The sequence below is a fragment of the Drosophila mauritiana genome, chromosome 2R (assembly GCF_004382145.1).
Source record: "Drosophila mauritiana strain mau12 chromosome 2R, ASM438214v1, whole genome shotgun sequence".
Classification (NCBI taxonomy): Eukaryota; Metazoa; Arthropoda; class Insecta; order Diptera; family Drosophilidae; genus Drosophila; species Drosophila mauritiana.
Genome location: NC_046668.1, coordinates 12608355 through 12624733, shown reverse-complemented (window position 1 = coordinate 12624733; position 16379 = coordinate 12608355). Strand labels below are relative to the sequence as shown.

General features: G+C 45.4%; 2 protein-coding genes across 2 annotated transcripts; both read left to right on the top strand.

Moving 5' to 3' along the window:
- Positions 1–728: 728 nt before the first annotated feature.
- Positions 729–1993, top strand: LOC117138445 (40S ribosomal protein S23). Its single transcript, XM_033300558.1, has 3 exons — positions 729–832; positions 1254–1413; positions 1648–1993. Exons 1-3 carry the CDS (start codon positions 829–831, stop codon positions 1913–1915), a joined length of 432 nt encoding a protein of 143 aa, XP_033156449.1. The 5' UTR covers positions 729–828; the 3' UTR covers positions 1916–1993.
- A 2963-nt stretch (positions 1994–4956) lies between these two features.
- LOC117137730 (putative transcription factor SOX-15) lies at positions 4957–16302 on the top strand. Its single transcript, XM_033299306.1, has 3 exons — positions 4957–6075; positions 13540–14234; positions 14500–16302. The coding sequence occupies exons 1-3, from the start codon at positions 6023–6025 to the stop codon at positions 16098–16100; spliced, it is 2349 nt and encodes a 782-aa protein (XP_033155197.1). The 5' UTR covers positions 4957–6022; the 3' UTR covers positions 16101–16302.
- The last annotated feature ends 77 nt before the right edge of the window (positions 16303–16379 follow it).

Below are 16379 nucleotides of genomic sequence, written 5' to 3'. Positions count from 1 at the left end.
AAAAATCAGTTACATTCTCTACAAAAACCAGGGCTGCGCCTTTTGGTTGGTTTGAGTCTGGGGTTTATAAACTCACTTTCCAGCACTGTGTGACCATATGCTGTGATACAAATGCGGGCCTTTTAAATATTTGAATGTGCGTCAAATTAGCGTCGTTGAGTTAGCGGCGATGGCGAAACGCTGGAATATGGAACATGGAAAAGTTTCTTTATTTATTACCTTGTTTGCTATTTAGAGTTGAATTCCAAAAAAAAAAAAATGCAAAAAATTGTGTCCCGCCGTTACCGCCTATGTTATATGGCGGCTAATTTACCTGGGGGTTCGTTTAACTGGAGGTTAATTTGACTGGGGATGGAGATCCCAATGAGTCGTACATATATAGTTACATCTATTTTCTTAACATTATTTCATTACTGTTTTCTGGAATTCACCTCCAAATAACGAAAAAATAAATAAATAAATAAAAAACTTTCGCCAGCCACCATCGACACTAATTTATCTATATTCATTTCAACGTTCGTTAAAAGCTTTTAACGTCATATAAAGTGCGAGGTATTTTGATATATATTATTTCATAAAATAATCATTTATTCAATAAGACAATACCTAATACTTATGACAACTACATCAATTACATTTTTATTTAGTTGTGTGATATATGGGTACGAAATATCGTGGTTGAATATTGCAAACTATCGTCGCTGGTGTTCCGGCTGAGCCGCGCTCCGGTCACACTGAAAACACCGCTGGTATTTCGTAACGCTCAGCAACGGTCACTCTGCCATCCTTCTTTTTATTTCCGCCGTTTGCCGAGAAAGTTGGAAAATTATGGGTGAGTTGCTGAAAAGCGTAGTTTTTGTGCGAATTAAGAGAAAAGCGATGACAAACAGTGAACAAACGGAGCTTAGAATGCGGCGCGGCTGAAAGAGTAAGTGAACTTGCGGAAAAAGTGCGAAAATACTGGCAAATGCAAACAAGTCGGAGACTTGCGATTTCAGCTGTCTCAAAATCGGACAAAATCCAGTGAATCTTTGGTTCCAGCGAGCAAATATATCGTTTTACATGCAAAAGCAATCGATGTGCACAAGGCACTAAAGTTATTTGTGTGAAAAATGCATTTGGCAGTATTTCCGAACCCGGACTCTGTCTAACCTCAAAACCGAAGCCGCACAAGCTGCCATTTGTTTACATTGTGTTGTTGCATCGCAGACGCATATTAACTATAGCTAATGTATTTGTTTGATCTACAACAGGCAAGCCAAGAGGTCTGCGCACTGCCAGGAAGCATGTGAACCACCGTCGCGACCAGCGTTGGGCCGACAAGGACTACAAGAAGGCTCATTTGGGCACCAGATGGAAGGCCAATCCCTTCGGAGGTGCTTCCCACGCCAAGGGAATCGTCCTGGAGAAGGTGTAAGTACAGATAGTAGACGGACCCTAACATAGAAGTGGTGGGATGGTGGGGGGAATCACACGTCTCGACGCCTCGCAGTATATTTTTGTGTTTTGTTTCGTTTTGCAACTCAAATCACAGGATTATACTGTGAGATGACCAGCGTGCCAGCAGCAAAAAGCGACTGATGTGATATCAATTATATTAATCTCTTAGTAATATATCAAAACTAATCTGTTTCCTATGCTCCACAGCGGCGTCGAGGCCAAACAGCCTAACTCTGCCATCCGCAAGTGCGTGAGGGTGCAGCTCATCAAGAACGGCAAGAAGATCACCGCCTTCGTGCCCCGTGACGGTAGCTTGAACTACATTGAGGAGAACGACGAGGTCCTGGTCGCCGGTTTCGGTCGTAAGGGTCATGCCGTCGGTGATATTCCCGGTGTGCGCTTCAAGGTTGTCAAGGTCGCCAACGTCTCCCTGTTGGCCCTCTACAAGGAGAAGAAGGAACGCCCAAGATCTTAGATGAACATGCATCTAATCTTTTTCCAGACAAGCAGAGTTAGGGTTTTACAAATCTAAATAAACAAAAAAAGAAACAAACCTGTTAAATGTTTCAATTAAATGTGATTTTCTTCAATATATTTGTGGCTAGCGTATTTGTGTTCACTGATGTAGAATATAGTGATTCCAATGGAATTTGTTTTATAAAGTCAATGTACTACTCATTAGTACAAATGAAAGTTTATTACGAAATGGAGGAATGGTACCAAGTACATCTCATTTTCAGTTTTGCGTTCTTTTCAAACATTTCTGTAAAAAAGTTATCCGTAATATGTATATTTGACAAATTTTCGGATTTCAAAAAATATATAGCTATTGGATATTATTTTAGTTCTCTCATCGGGTGAGCAATAAATATCAACACATATATATTTGGATAATTGATTTTAAAAATAATAAAGTTATATATATGAATATCTTAATATTAATTATGTTTTTAAACTACCTGGCAACCAAGGTAGTGTTGCAAAGCGAAGATACTCGATTGCTTTCCAGCACTATTAGCCGCGTTAATTCGAAATTTTAAAATTTGTAGTTGTAGTTTTAGTTTCGGAAACTATGCATTCCACTAATAACTTAATTGTCAACCCCACATTGCCCACCAAATTGTGCAATGCCGGAACACTCCCTCGATGCCGCGAACTGTGCGATCTGCAGGCGGTCGTACCTACCGCAGTTGCTATAGCCAAGTATTTCTTACATAACAGAACGGCAAGAGCCGCGGAAACAGACAGCCATCATCAAAGCATGAGGCCCGGACCTGGACCACAGCAACGTGTGCCGGGCTCCATCAGCGATAAGGAGTCGAAAACTGCACCTCCTACCTGGCGGTGCACAGCGAGAAATCGGAGCACTTCGAATTGCGCTCGATGTGCAGTGGGGCTGGCTGATTTCTTGCAGTGCCTCGCTTCGATCTGCTTATCAATAATTTGTTTTTTTCTCCTTTTTGCCGCATTTAGGCAGAGATTCGCTGGCGATAGCCGCTCAAGTGTCACACGCCCACATTTTTGGAGCAGTCGATGTCGATGGAGCGGCTATTTGCACATACGCCACGCCAATAAACTTGTACCCACCACCGAGGCACGCTTTGATCCGATCCTCGTTCGCAATCTTTACCCCGCTACCCATTCCTGTTCTCTCGGCCTTTAGTCTTTGGTCTTTGGGGTTTCAGACTTCAGTGCTCGGTCGCCAGTCTTCAGTCTCCAGTCTCCAGCCTTCTCGATCGGCACACGCTTGCGCTGCAGTTGCTCCCCCCTTTTGGGCTTTTCTTTCTTTTGGTCTGACCGATGCTCCGATGGAACCTTTTGGCCGCTGCCCGACCAAACTTCCCCTTCCCCTCTCCACATGCATAAATCCACGAATCCACGACCACGAATCCGCGAAGACTTGGGCCTCGCATCGCCGGCGGCAATTATCGCGATGTGATAAACAAATATTTTGCATCTATGGCAAGAGGAAGCGAAGGCTTTCCCGGCATTCTGGCGCTTAATTATGAACTCCGGCTGGGCTTGAGGATGGGGGTAGCCCCATCCGAGTACGAGTTTATTATTATTAAATGCCCTGCGCGTGGCCGCATGCACTTTTACCTGCCAACGTACTTGACTCGTCTTCTGGGAGGTTCGTCGCTTTTTTACCTCCTCATCTTCATCTCGATTTTTTGTTGTGCCTTTGATTTTTTTATTTTTTGGGCTTGGCTGTGCGGTTCGCTGGCAGCAGTTGTTGCAATATGCAATTTGGCTGCTTATCTCCAGTTGGATACCAATCAGCTTGGCCCCAAAAACTTCGGTGGGTGGAGAGTGAAATAAAAATTAAATATGGCTCTATTTGAATATTGCAGCCGCTTGCAAGGCAGTGCATTGGGCTAACTGGGCGGATACTTAATGGGCAGTGAGAAGGTATAAGATAAGCATTTTCAACTGCGATCTATTCCATCATATATATTATATTATATATAAATAAACTTCGTTTGTATGTTAAGAGGCTTGCTATAGTTACTATTAAGTTTGCTGCTCAGAAAATGTCTCAGTATCTTTGTATCTCTTAATATTGTATCTATGAACTACTTCTTGGTTTAACGTCTGTTAAAATCTACTTTATATTGAACAAGATAGTAGGACTTACTAGCAACTGTTTTGTAAGTTTAAACTCTTTACAAACTGCCTGAAAATCCCTTCCATTCCCATTTAGTCACCTTCGTTCGTGCCCCTTTGATTAATGACTTTCGTTGCTTTCCATTTGCTTAGAGATTGCCAATTTAAACATTTGCGAATCTTTCGCAAAATCTCTCTCTCTGAAAGACGGTGCCCCATTTGATCCAAATAACACCCTTTTTCCCAGAGGTTCCGCACATTACGATATTTGCATACGCTGGCTTCCGTGTATGGGTGCTATCCCCCCATCCGCTAGCATATGTACATATGTGCACATACAGACGCACTGTTGTGTATATATGGACCCCAACGACATTGGGCGCCTCCACCAATTGAAACAAACCAAATGCAAAGTCGTCTCTCCCACAACAAACGGATCTCGGGGAACAGGTTTTCCATTTCTGAAAGTGAGACCGAGAGATCGCGAGAGTCCGAAACGAAACGAAACGAACCGAACGAACGAATGAATATTAAACAAGCTCTGTTTCATTAGATTCAAAAGAACGCGCCGCTGCTCTCGGTTCGTAGGCTATGGGTAAAATATACTTGGGTATGGTACGGCATGGTCTGGGAGACAGGGCCAAGTCACCTGGGCTCGGACCAGAGCCACTTGCTCGTTCCGCATCGGTGAACAGCTGCTGCTGCCGCCACTCTCTGGCTGCTTCGATTCAAGACTGCGCGAAAGGTTCAGCTTATGGCTTTTCGCTTTTTGGCCTTATGCACGGGCTCTGAAGGCAGAGACACCTCCGTTCGGTTCACAATCGCCCAGCTCCCCAGCTGCAAGCTCACAGCTCACAGCTCCCCAGCTCGCGAGAGCGTCGATCGGTCGTCGAGTTCAGTTGGCCTGCGGTTCGTCATCAGCGTGGTTCATGCGGCTCCGACTTTCAGTTCGCCTTTAACTTTGACTCAAGCCCTGGCATCGGCGGAACTCGGTAGTGACTCTGGTGGCTCTCCATTGACATCGCCATCTGCGTCCCCGGGCTGTAATCATAAATATATATATGTATATCTACATACAGACTGGCCCGCTGTACATAGGCCCAGTTAGTTAGTTTCATAGTTAGTTAGTTAGTTACTTGCTTAGTGGTTGCTGTTGTGCCGTGAATTTTCATTTTCCCAAGAGCGCTGTTTCCGTCACAGCGTTCGCTGTTTGTATCTTGTGAAACGTCGAAGCCCTTGATTTTAGGCTACGGATACGTTCGTTAGTCGACATCTAACCAACTCGCTTGAGGGCCAAAAACAAATGAACAAGTGATTTTAAAGAACCTAAGTCTAAACCGGTAAAACTATGTAAAAAGTGAGCTAATCTGTTAATAAAGAGCTAACATCGTCCGTGCTTTGAAAAGTATCTTTTCAACACCAAGTGTCAATCGCTCAGTTTTCGAAAATCCAAATTTGAAGTGTGTATTTTTCAATATCTTCAAAATAATCACCAGTGTATAGTGAGATTCAAAAATATATTTACATCACTCGCTGATTGCGAAATCGTGGCCGAAATGTGGGTTAGGCTCTGAGCCACAAACAAAACAAAATCTGACAACAAATGGACGCAAATTCACACATGCCGTGGCACATAAATTTATGGTTGGAACTGTAACTGGGCAAAAATGCTCGGCCCGGCAGACAACAGCAGTAGCAGTGGCACCACCATCTCCGCCAGCGAATCACCAACCACCACCCACCAATCCACCCGAACCGCCGACAAAGGGAAAAACTAACGGAATAATGCAACATTAAGCAAAATGCTGCTGGCCCTGCTAAAGCAAAGCCAACAACAACAACAACACCAACACCAATTTCAACCTGCCACCACCGACGTCAGCAACAACAACTACAACAGCAGAAGCAACAACTGCAACTGCAACAACATCAACGTCACCGTCACCGTTACCACGAACATCGCCGTTGCCGTATAAAAATGGAACCCTCATATGATCACGAACATCCACATCATCTGCTAACAAATTACAAGTAATATTTACATTTTTCCCATGCTAAAATTTTTTTCTCGCTGTTTAATTATATCCAACCGAAGCGAAGATACATATCTTCAAGATAATAACCATAATGAAAAATGGAAAAGGCGCTCGTGTAGTGGTGAAGAAATTCTCTAGATCGTACATATATATACAATAAATATGTATATACTTATATATATATGGGGGCCCATGACTGGGACTTTTCAAGACTTAGTCACAGTCACAGATACTAAGATACTAAGATACAAAGATACTAGCGGCGGGCACGACAGCGAGAAACACCGTCGGGGATGTCGAATGCACACTGTGGCAGTAAGCTACAACCATAAAGAACGGGTATATATGTATAAATATATATATATATGGGGGTTATAGAGTATATAGTATCTGGGAATTTGCTTAGATTTTCCTTGGTGTGGCCCCAGTTTTCAGACCCCGCAGCACTTGCACTTGTATTCGTATCCGCTTCTCGATTCTCTCCGTTTCCCTTGGCAAACGTAAACGTAAACGTAAATATGTAAATGGTCGACTGCGAATAACTTAAGAACCGTCTTCGGACGCGACTCGAAATTGGTCAAGTGGAAAGTAAACCAAGACGCTGGAGAAGTCGGGGGTGGAGACCATGGGAAAAAGCGGAGGCCAAGAACGCACAGGCGACGCACCGAGAAGAGGTCTTAACATTCGGTTTATTTCGGCCAGAGGTCAGGCTGCTTTTGACCATTATAAAGATTTGTATCCGATCTACACAGCTTGATAGATACGCATGAGGTTTTAATATCCGTATATAAGTATATACATATATATAGGCACTTCCCCCATATATACGTATTAGCCATTCAGCTGACTGACTTTCGTAGTTTCCGACGGGAAATTCCCGTCTACAAATTGGCTGGAATTATGAATGGAAATGAAGCCATGAAATTAAATTAAGTACAGATGAAAAGCTCTGATAAGTCCGCACACACTTTTCGTAAGAAATTCGAAACCCAAAATCAGAATAATAAAAAGTTTCATGGGCGAAAGCCTGTCGCATTTTTCGTCACATTTTCCAAATCTTCCTGCTTGGGATTGGCTCATCACGGGACAGGGCAACAAATCAACTCGATTGGATGCCATTTCATTTCATTCAGTTTGATCTTTTATGGCTGCCCCATAAATCAAGTCAAGGCTGGGCTGCGATCTACCTAAAGTTGCTAACTTCGGTTTCAATCTAAATAGTTTTCAACATTAAATAAAATTCTATGGCCAATAAACTAACATCTGTATATGTGGATTTCCAATCAATGTTTGAAAATTAATTAAGGCTGGATTGGAAATCTTTATGCATATATCCAATTGAAATTTACCTATTTCCTTCAGAACTTGTTTTTGATTGTCCCGCCTCTAACACATTTCCCGGATACTAAAAGTGTGTAGTATTTAAAAATGAATGTTAGCTTGATCATTTCTGGACTTACCCTACTGCAACCAGGAACTAAAGCTTTTCGTTGACGTAGAAGGAGATTCCAATGGTTGTAACTTCTTGGAAGCGAGAGATAAATCTTTCAAAATGTTTACAAATCGTGTTTGGACAGCTTCATCGCTTAATTGTATTAATTGTAATATTGATGGATATGAAGAGTATAGCCTACACTCCTATTTTAAGAAGAAATCCTATTTTAACTTTCTATAACAGAATTTAAAGTATTACAACTGCATCGCATTGACGGCAATCAAATTATTATATTATGTATGCAAAAACCCCATCTCATTCAAAAAAAAAAAAAATCATATTAGTCTTAAGGAATTTTAATATTTTTCAAAGCAAAACTCAATAACTTTTCGATTCACTTCGTAAATGCATCGTTTTCTGCATAAGTTCTAATTGCTAGTTCACTAATTTACAAAGTAAATTAAAATTTAAAATGTTGTCAAAAAAATCCTGAAATGAACTACAAAGCTAAATTTTTCATAAAATTTGTTTGTTTATTAATGAACTATAGAATATATATATTATATATAAATTTAACTGTTGAATATAACCATGAGCGTAATGGCAATAATCAAAAATTATGTTGAATACTTTGTCACATTTATAGTGAAACCTTAGATGGATGGGTGGTGGTTATTAACAAGAATTTTGAAAATCGAAAATTAAAACATTTAGGTTTATATAGATTTTAAGTCCGTCTTGCTAACATGTAGCTTGCTTAAAGAAGATGATCATTTACCGTAGGGAAGCAGGATGATAGAGGATATCCTAAAAGTGGTTAGACATATCCGATTCGACGTAACATCAATGATATGTCATGATTGGCATCAAACATGGCAGATTACCAAGCAAATTGAATTACTGCTTATTCAACATTTTCTGAATCTCATATAAGTGATCTTCGGTACTTTCACCGTAGATTTGAAAACCTGATAAATGCTTTAGCTCGATTTTAAAATACATAAAAAAATACAAAACTAGCTTGCCGCTTTAAACGCTTGTAATTTATTTAATAAAATATTTAGGATAAAAAGCTCTGCAATTATACATACTAAACTGACAAAAAGTTGGACTTCGTATTTTTACAAATTACATATTTATTTATTGAAGGGCTTAAGAGAAGCTTATAGCAAGTGGAATACACGAAAATAGAAACAGTCGAAACTAAAAGTAATTTGATTATAAAAACTTTTCCTGCCCGCAAAATCAAACTTACTTCACATGAGCCACATAAATGTTTTCTGGGTAATTATTTTTAATAGCACCAATTAGTGGTCTAATAACATTTAAGGCAGTCAACACCCTGTAAAAACGCACCCCTAAAAAAAAATCAAGTCTTGGACCCTTTGAAAACACCCCGATTAAAGTCCGGTTAGTTGTTTTCGAATCCAGCCAACTAGCTAAGTACGGATCCTCCACATGCAATTACTCTACTTAGTGGTACGAGCATGCAGCACTGCCTCCATTTCCATGCAATCCATATAATTTAGTACCCCTCCACCTGCGAGGGTGTATACGTATAAGTATCTGTATCTGTATCTGAGCATGTACACGTATCTGCTGGCTGCGTGTGCTGGTGTGCGTGCTAAAATCCATTACATTTTTGTATCTTTTTTATGCTCCTAAAATCGCTTGTGTGAGAACTGGGTCTTCGTTGTTTCTTCGGCATGGCATGGGGGTGGGTGGTGCCCCAAGAAGTGGGGCTGGGGGATCCACAGCGACGACAGTCGCAATAAACCTCATTAGCCGAACGAAAGCAGCCGCTTCGGCAACGTTCGGCCCTCGAAGATGGATGGTGATGATGATGACGCTCCGCTCCTCGCTTGCTTCATTAGTTTAATTATGTATGGCCAGACCAGGTCACACATACATATATCTCCTCTATGTAGAAGCCACAGGTACGGAGGCAGCTATACCTATAGCCCAATCCATTGTGCGTACCGATCTCATTCCCATTCGCAGCGAGGCAGGTAGCTCACCTTCATGTTCATGTTCATTAAAGCTAAGATGGCGGCTCTTTAGGCCCGGATGCTGGGATGTTTATGCTTATTGGTCAACAGCATCTACATGCGGCCATACAGATATATGCATATATATACGTACTTCTATATAGGCGGCCATGCATATGTATGCGTAAATGGCCGATCCGATCGACCGACCGACCGACAACTCATCGCTGAAAGACCGGGCCTGCGTCGTTAAGTTATTCAAGTACATCACACCTGGGCCGCAGCTCCAGCTCCACAAGTTTATCCATACTGGCATACACCAGCGCCCCTACCTTTGCCCCAACCTCCAACTGGAACTGGGCCCAAGTCGTGCCAAGTCGTTTGGGACAAACTCGTTTTCTGCGCTGAGCTCCACTGTGCATTGCTGTGCTGGGCCCCTGGAAATCTGTTTTGTATTCGGGTTGGGGCGCCTGCAGCCGCAGCAGGCAGCCAATAGACTGCAAATGGAGCAAATGGAGAGCTGCGGCAGATGCCTCTTCGCCAGGCGCTGGCCACACCCACCTCCAGGTCCCACCGGCCACCTCCTACTCCGCCACTTCATCCAGTCTCAGCCTCGCCAGTCGAACCGAGCCGGCTTTGACTGTGGCCGAAAACCAAAATGGCTTTTATTACCTTGCCGCACCGCTTGCATTTCTCCACAGGCAGCCTGTGCTGCAAAACTGGCCCAATGCGAGATCGCAGATGAGGCGCCAAATGATTTGCCATTCTAGGCATGCATCTCTTTGGTGGGCAAATCTCGGATGCCCAACTATGCAATCGAGCATTGGATTAGTTAGTTCTAAGCGGAGCGAGCAATCGGATCTACATAAATTATATATCAAGGTTGTTCATTACCATTTTGCTGGGCAGAAGCTTTCTAAAATGTATATGAAGCTAATCGGGTTACCAATGGGGTTTATCTTAATTGGAATGTTGGCACTAGAGCCTAATCATGCATAATTGAAATTAGTATATAATTAAATTTAATAGGAAAATAACCATTTTCAACATGCTAATCTTATGGATAACTAGATCAGATTAGAAAGCACAGTAATTAGAACTCAGCTTTATATTTCCACGATATAAGATGTTCCAAAAAACCGACAAATAAACATTAATTCAGTAATGTGCACTGATTTCCATATCAGTGTCTAAATCGTTCTATGACATACCCAGCAACAAATCTCCCGAATAATAGAATGCCATTGTTCTTCACTCGGTTTTGTTCAGAATCCGAGACAAATCTGCCCAATTGTTGTCACATACCTGTCCGCAACTCAGAGAATCCCCAACTGGCGAATAGACCAGTGGCTAGACAAAAGGTATTGACAGCTCACCGAAGCCGAGGATCTGTCTTAATTACTGTCCCATTTGCTGGAATGTCAGTTTGTCAACCGAAAGTTGCAAGATCCAGCGAAACACGCTTTCTAAAATTAGCCAGAAATATGGGAAGACAATGTTTAGATTAAGGTAGCCGCAAGTTTAACTTTTTTATTGCCAACTCCTGTGACAATTGTCCCCCAAATGTGCATATATATATGTATATTTATATATATGTGGACTTCGGGTTGGGGGTATCCATCCAACTTAAAAGGCTGTCTTGAGCAGCGCGGCAGAGCGTCACATGAATCACAATATGCTAAAGCGCCTGACACTCTCCAGATCAATGCGGCTTCTTCGGTTGGGAGTTGCTTGGCTGGCGGCTCCTGAATGAAGCCAGGGGCTTGTTAAAAGGGAGGAGTTGCCTACTTTTGTGGCAGCCTCGAGGGGAGTCCTCCCTCCTGCTCCCCCTCTCAGTCCGGCTCAGTCAGCTCCAACTACCAGCAAGCAACTACCAAGGCCCCTTTCCACTTTTACCGGGACTCTTTGGCAGCCACCAGAGAAGTCGATGTTGTCGTAAACAAAACGTTCCATGGGTCCCCAAAACGGCGGCGGACATCGAGTACTTGGACAGGGGATTTCGGAAATAGGAGGGGGGTTAGCAGAAGGAAGGGTGCGGAGCGGCTGGCTGCAATGTGGAATATGTGGCATTTTGCAAAGATGTTGACATTTTGCGCGCATAAAAATGCCAACTTACCGGCCACTGTATGTGTCCTATTTTAAAATCAGGGCCATGGCTAAGCAGGCCGCATCCACAAAGCTGCAAACCGAATCTGAAGCTAAAGCTGAAAACTTTAAACTGTAGCTGGCTTAGCCGAGCGCAGCTTCGCGGATCGTGAGCGGGCTTAGGATAAAGCCAGACCGACTTCGACCAGACGACAGCCGACAGTTGGGACAGTTTGGACAGCAGCGGCAACTGGACGGACTCACGGGCGGACAGACGGACAGACGGACGGACAGGACGGTGGACGGTGGACAGCGGACAGCGGACGGTGGACGGTATAATTTTGTGTACCCCTTTTCGGCCAAGCTGGCGTATCGACAGCGGCCAAGTATTTAGCGGCAGCCGCAACCGAATATCAAAAACGTAACGACGTCACAGCGAAACCCTCAATAAATTATCGAACCTTCCAGCCAGCCAGGGTCCGTACATTCAGATGGGGCTAAGGAGCACTGAAACCAAGTTGGCTTTTGAGTATGGCTAAATTTGCAACTTGGTCGGCATTGTCAAGGAAGAAAGTCGACGAAACTAGAGCGGTTTTTGTGGGGGGGACTAGGCGATGATACTCCCTCCCAAAAGCGAAAGACTAAAGATCGCAGGGCAGCCAGGGGAATTAGAGCTAAGCAACTGGGGATCCATGGCAAACAATTAGGCCCAGTGGTTCTGGCTGGGACTGCGGTTGTGGTAGGTAGGTAGGTAGGTAGGTAGGCAAAAGAGGCAGGAGTCGGCGGAACCAGCGGCACACAATAGACCAAAAGTGTAGTGGGCAGCAATAAATTCAAACGGTAACAAATCGAGGTGAAGGAGATCGAGGGAGCACGCATACTGCGGCATGGCCCATGGATCCCCAAAGGATCGAGAGTCGGGATCTCGGGAGCTTTGGCAATATTTAAACTTGTCGTCCGGGGGCCGCTCTCCATGCATCCAATGCTGCTGCTGAATTCTTGGAAGGCGAATTACTTTGAAATGTGTCGATATGTCGCAACTTTTAAAAGTTATGCATAAAGGTTCGGCAAGGCAGCCAGACTCCAGCAAACCAGCCAGCCAGCCTCATTCTCATTCTCAATCCCGATCTGAGTCGCGGTGTGGACTGCACCAGAGTCTGAATCTGAATCTGAGCCAGAGCCTCTGTCTGGCTCTGGGCACCAGCTTCTGCTCCAGCTTCTTTGCTTACTCCGCCGACTCCGCGACGGTGGCTTGTTGGAGCTAAAGCGGCCTCCTTTGATAATACAATAGCTGCACGCGCCCAATTTACATTTATGTCCGCTGACATTAAGGAGCGCACCGATGCCGGGAGCCCAGGCGATCCGTTCCGTTCCGATCTCGAGTTCCAGTTTGTGTCTCTCTGGTGTCTGATAAATGCAAAGGTATACACCCCCTGCCCAGCTCCCCATCCCTCTGCGATCCAGTTGCTCCATTGCCCCCCTCGCTTTTTTGATCTTCTGTGCGTGCCAGCGACGCGAAAATTGTCGACGTATGGTATTTAGCAGCCCCTTTTAAATATCATTATAAAGAACATTGCGTCGGACATTTTTGCCGGCGGTACGTAATTTGGAGCAGTAGCTCCTCGGGAGAGGGATTAACAACGATCGTGAATGTGATACGAGGCGGGATCTCGACTCGGTGGATAACTCCATCTTGTATGGGCCACATGGATTGCTTGTGCTACATAGCCAAGTTATCAATTAATTAATTAGATGATAATTAAAGGTTGATCAACATTCTTAGCATTATATCAATTTGATCAGCTTACTACTTCCTTTTAAATAATGAGCTTCATTTTAGAGAGAAAAGAGTATTGTTTATAATTCACTTCGCGTTTTCTCTCAGTGTATTATTTACCAGACATACAATTATTTATTTCCCTTGCCTACCATTCCTCCCACCTTCTTCCAGTTCGAAGAAGTATCCACACGTCTCGCGCACTCCGGAGTACAGCCACTCCACGGGCAGCGATTATCCGGAGCACGGTGGCTACCTAACGGATGGCCGCCTGATGCACGAGAGCAACAGCGATGCCGGCATCTACCACGTGCGCCAGGGAAGCGAGCACTCCTCGCCCAGTCTGCACTCGCCAGCCATACAGAGCTCCGGATACGAGAATGAGCACCTGAACGAGGCGGTTCTGGCCGCGCACAGCCACAGTCACTCGCCCATGCCAATGGTGTCCAGTGCCTATGTGAGCGGAGGAACTGCCTCCGGATCGCTGATTAACAGCAATATTCCTCTGCTCGGTGGCGGCGGTAATTCGGTACTGAACAAATTTCTATCGCATCCGCACGCTGGCATGGTGGGCGGTGGAACCGGACAGATGGAGGACTGCACATCGCACTCGCCGATTGAAGCGGCGTCCATGTGGAGCTACGACTACAAGGGCGACCTGTGCGCCCCCAATTGTGGCTATCTGGAGCGGCACAAGCCGCTGCCCGCCGACCTCAAGTACCGGCCCGGCGGAACCCAGTCAAAAAGTGCCAAAGAATCGCGCATCCGGCGGCCGATGAACGCCTTCATGGTCTGGGCCAAGATCGAGCGCAAGAAGCTGGCCGACGAGAATCCCGATCTGCATAATGCCGACCTCAGCAAGATGTTGGGTAAGCTATTATTGGAATTAAGTATTTCACAGATCTGAATTAATTCCAAAAGATCTTACAGATTTTAATATCTAATAATAATATTAATATAGTTCATGTTTAAAAAGTTAACCGATAACTATAACTTTTAAAAGTATTGCCCAATTTATAAACTAAGATTTGACTTGATCCTTTAATGTTTTTTAACACAAGTCGGTTTTAAAGTTTACAGATTCACGAATAATATCTTATCCCTCCACACTTTATCTTCATCTTTTCGCTGCAGGAAAAAAATGGCGATCGCTGACGCCACAAGACCGCAGACCCTACGTGGAGGAGGCGGAGCGTCTGCGGGTGATTCACATGACGGAGCATCCGAACTACAAGTACCGACCCCGGCGGCGCAAGCAGTCCAAGCTGCGGGCCATGCAGCCGGGCGGCAAGGAGCAGAGCGAGAGTTCACCCAATCCGGGCACTGTTGGATCCAAGTCCAATCCCAAGCTGGCGACACCTCCGCTGGCCAACGCATCATCCAGCTATACAACGCCCACCGACGAAAGCACCTGCAATTCCACGAACCAGAATCACGGCCAGTCAACTCCGGGTGGCCTCTACGAGCAACCGCTGAAGCCCACGTACTCGCCCAGTTCCGTGGACTGCTACAGCAATGCGGACAGCACGGAACAGATCGAGTCACTGGCCGCCAACTGTCCGCCCGCCCTGCTCAATGAATCGTCGCCCACGGGCGGAGGCTACGACAACTCGCTGTTGCTCAAGAAGTTAACCAAGCCGTCGCCCAGTCGTGCGGCCAAGTCGCGCCAGGAGAAGCTGGCCAAGTCCGAGGAGAAGAACAAGGGGTCGCAGTCGCAGGGACAGTCTCAGCAGGGTATATATGCTGCCACCTATCCGCTGGCACCCACCTCCGTGGCCGTGGTCGCAGCCAGGGGTATGTACGTGACGTGCAACAATCGGGGATTGCTGGATCATGGTCACTCCGTCAAGGGCACATTCTATCCACCAGTATCCGTTTCGGAAGATGACAATAGCACCTCAATGCGGAACAGCATCAGTGCTCTGCAGCAGCACTGCAATGTGGTCACAAGTACACCCTCAAGCTCCGCCGGTACCATGCCAACCAGCGAGATGAGCAGCTACACGGTCTCCATGGCGGATAACTGCGGAAATCTGAGGCTCAGCATGAACGAGTTGTCCGGCAATGAGTATCTGCCCAGCGCCAATGCGTATGGGATGCAGTACGAGGACTTCCTGCGCTATCAGAGCAACGACATGGACTACTCAACGTCGGCGGTGGAGCACAAGGAGCCCACTTCGGATTCGGCGAGCGGCCAGAAGTGCCTTAAGTATCCGGACACGAATCAGAACTACGACGACTACGAGGCGGAGGCCTACAGTAACGCCATGCTGCCTGCAACGGCAGCTAGCTACTACACCCAACTTCCGTATCCGCCCACCTCGCTGGCCGCCTTTCCACTCCAGCTGGCCGTGCCGTTCCAGCAGACGACATCGGGCGCCTACGGAGCGCAGCCCATCCAGAGTGGTTACCTGCACTACGGCAACTATGGCGGATACGAGGGAATGGCCCAGAGTCAGCCGCAGAACCAAGCGCCCGTCCAGCACCAGCAGGCATCCCACTCGGCTCCGCCCTCCCTGTCAGCGGCACCCAACCAGACGGTGACCTCCAATCCGGCAGCCATTAGCATGCAGCAGCACCATCATCATCACTTTGGACCCGCACCCGGCATGGTGGGCGTGGGCGTCGGAGTTGGAGTCGGAGTCGGTGAGATGCTCTTCGAGCAGCAGCAGCGCAAAGATGATGAGATTAGCAACATTCTGGCAGGAGTGCGCAAGACCTGCTACAGCAACTGACTCTGATCAGACATTTGTAATATTTCGAGCCTAGTGTTTTAGAGAGTGGTTTAGGTAGTCTTAAGATTGCTTTCCGCACCCACAACGTTCTTCCAACCCCTTCCCCATAAAATCTAGTAGTAGAACCCATTGAATTGTACAATTATTAGAACTGCATAGATACGATACGAAACAAAAAAGAGACATAACGAAATAAAGTAATTCCTAAGTAATCGAAACGCATAATCGATTTCAATGTCAATGTGGAACGCATCCTCGCAGTGACAGCTTCTTTGGGGG

What these genes read in the sequence shown, in the direction of transcription:
- LOC117138445 (XM_033300558.1), top strand. An exon ending in GGAATCGTCCTGGAGAAGGT is followed by an intron (nt 1,414 to 1,647) that starts GTAAGTACAGAT and finishes TATGCTCCACAG; the next exon opens with CGGCGTCGAGGCCAAACAGC.
- LOC117137730 (XM_033299306.1), top strand. Translation starts at nt 6,023, where the DNA reads ATGGAACCCTCATATGATCACGAACATCCACATCATCTGCTAACAAAT. An exon ending in CATCTGCTAACAAATTACAA is followed by an intron (nt 6,076 to 13,539) that starts GTAATATTTACA and finishes ACCTTCTTCCAG; the next exon opens with TTCGAAGAAGTATCCACACG. An exon ending in CGACCTCAGCAAGATGTTGG is followed by an intron (nt 14,235 to 14,499) that starts GTAAGCTATTAT and finishes TTTTCGCTGCAG; the next exon opens with GAAAAAAATGGCGATCGCTG.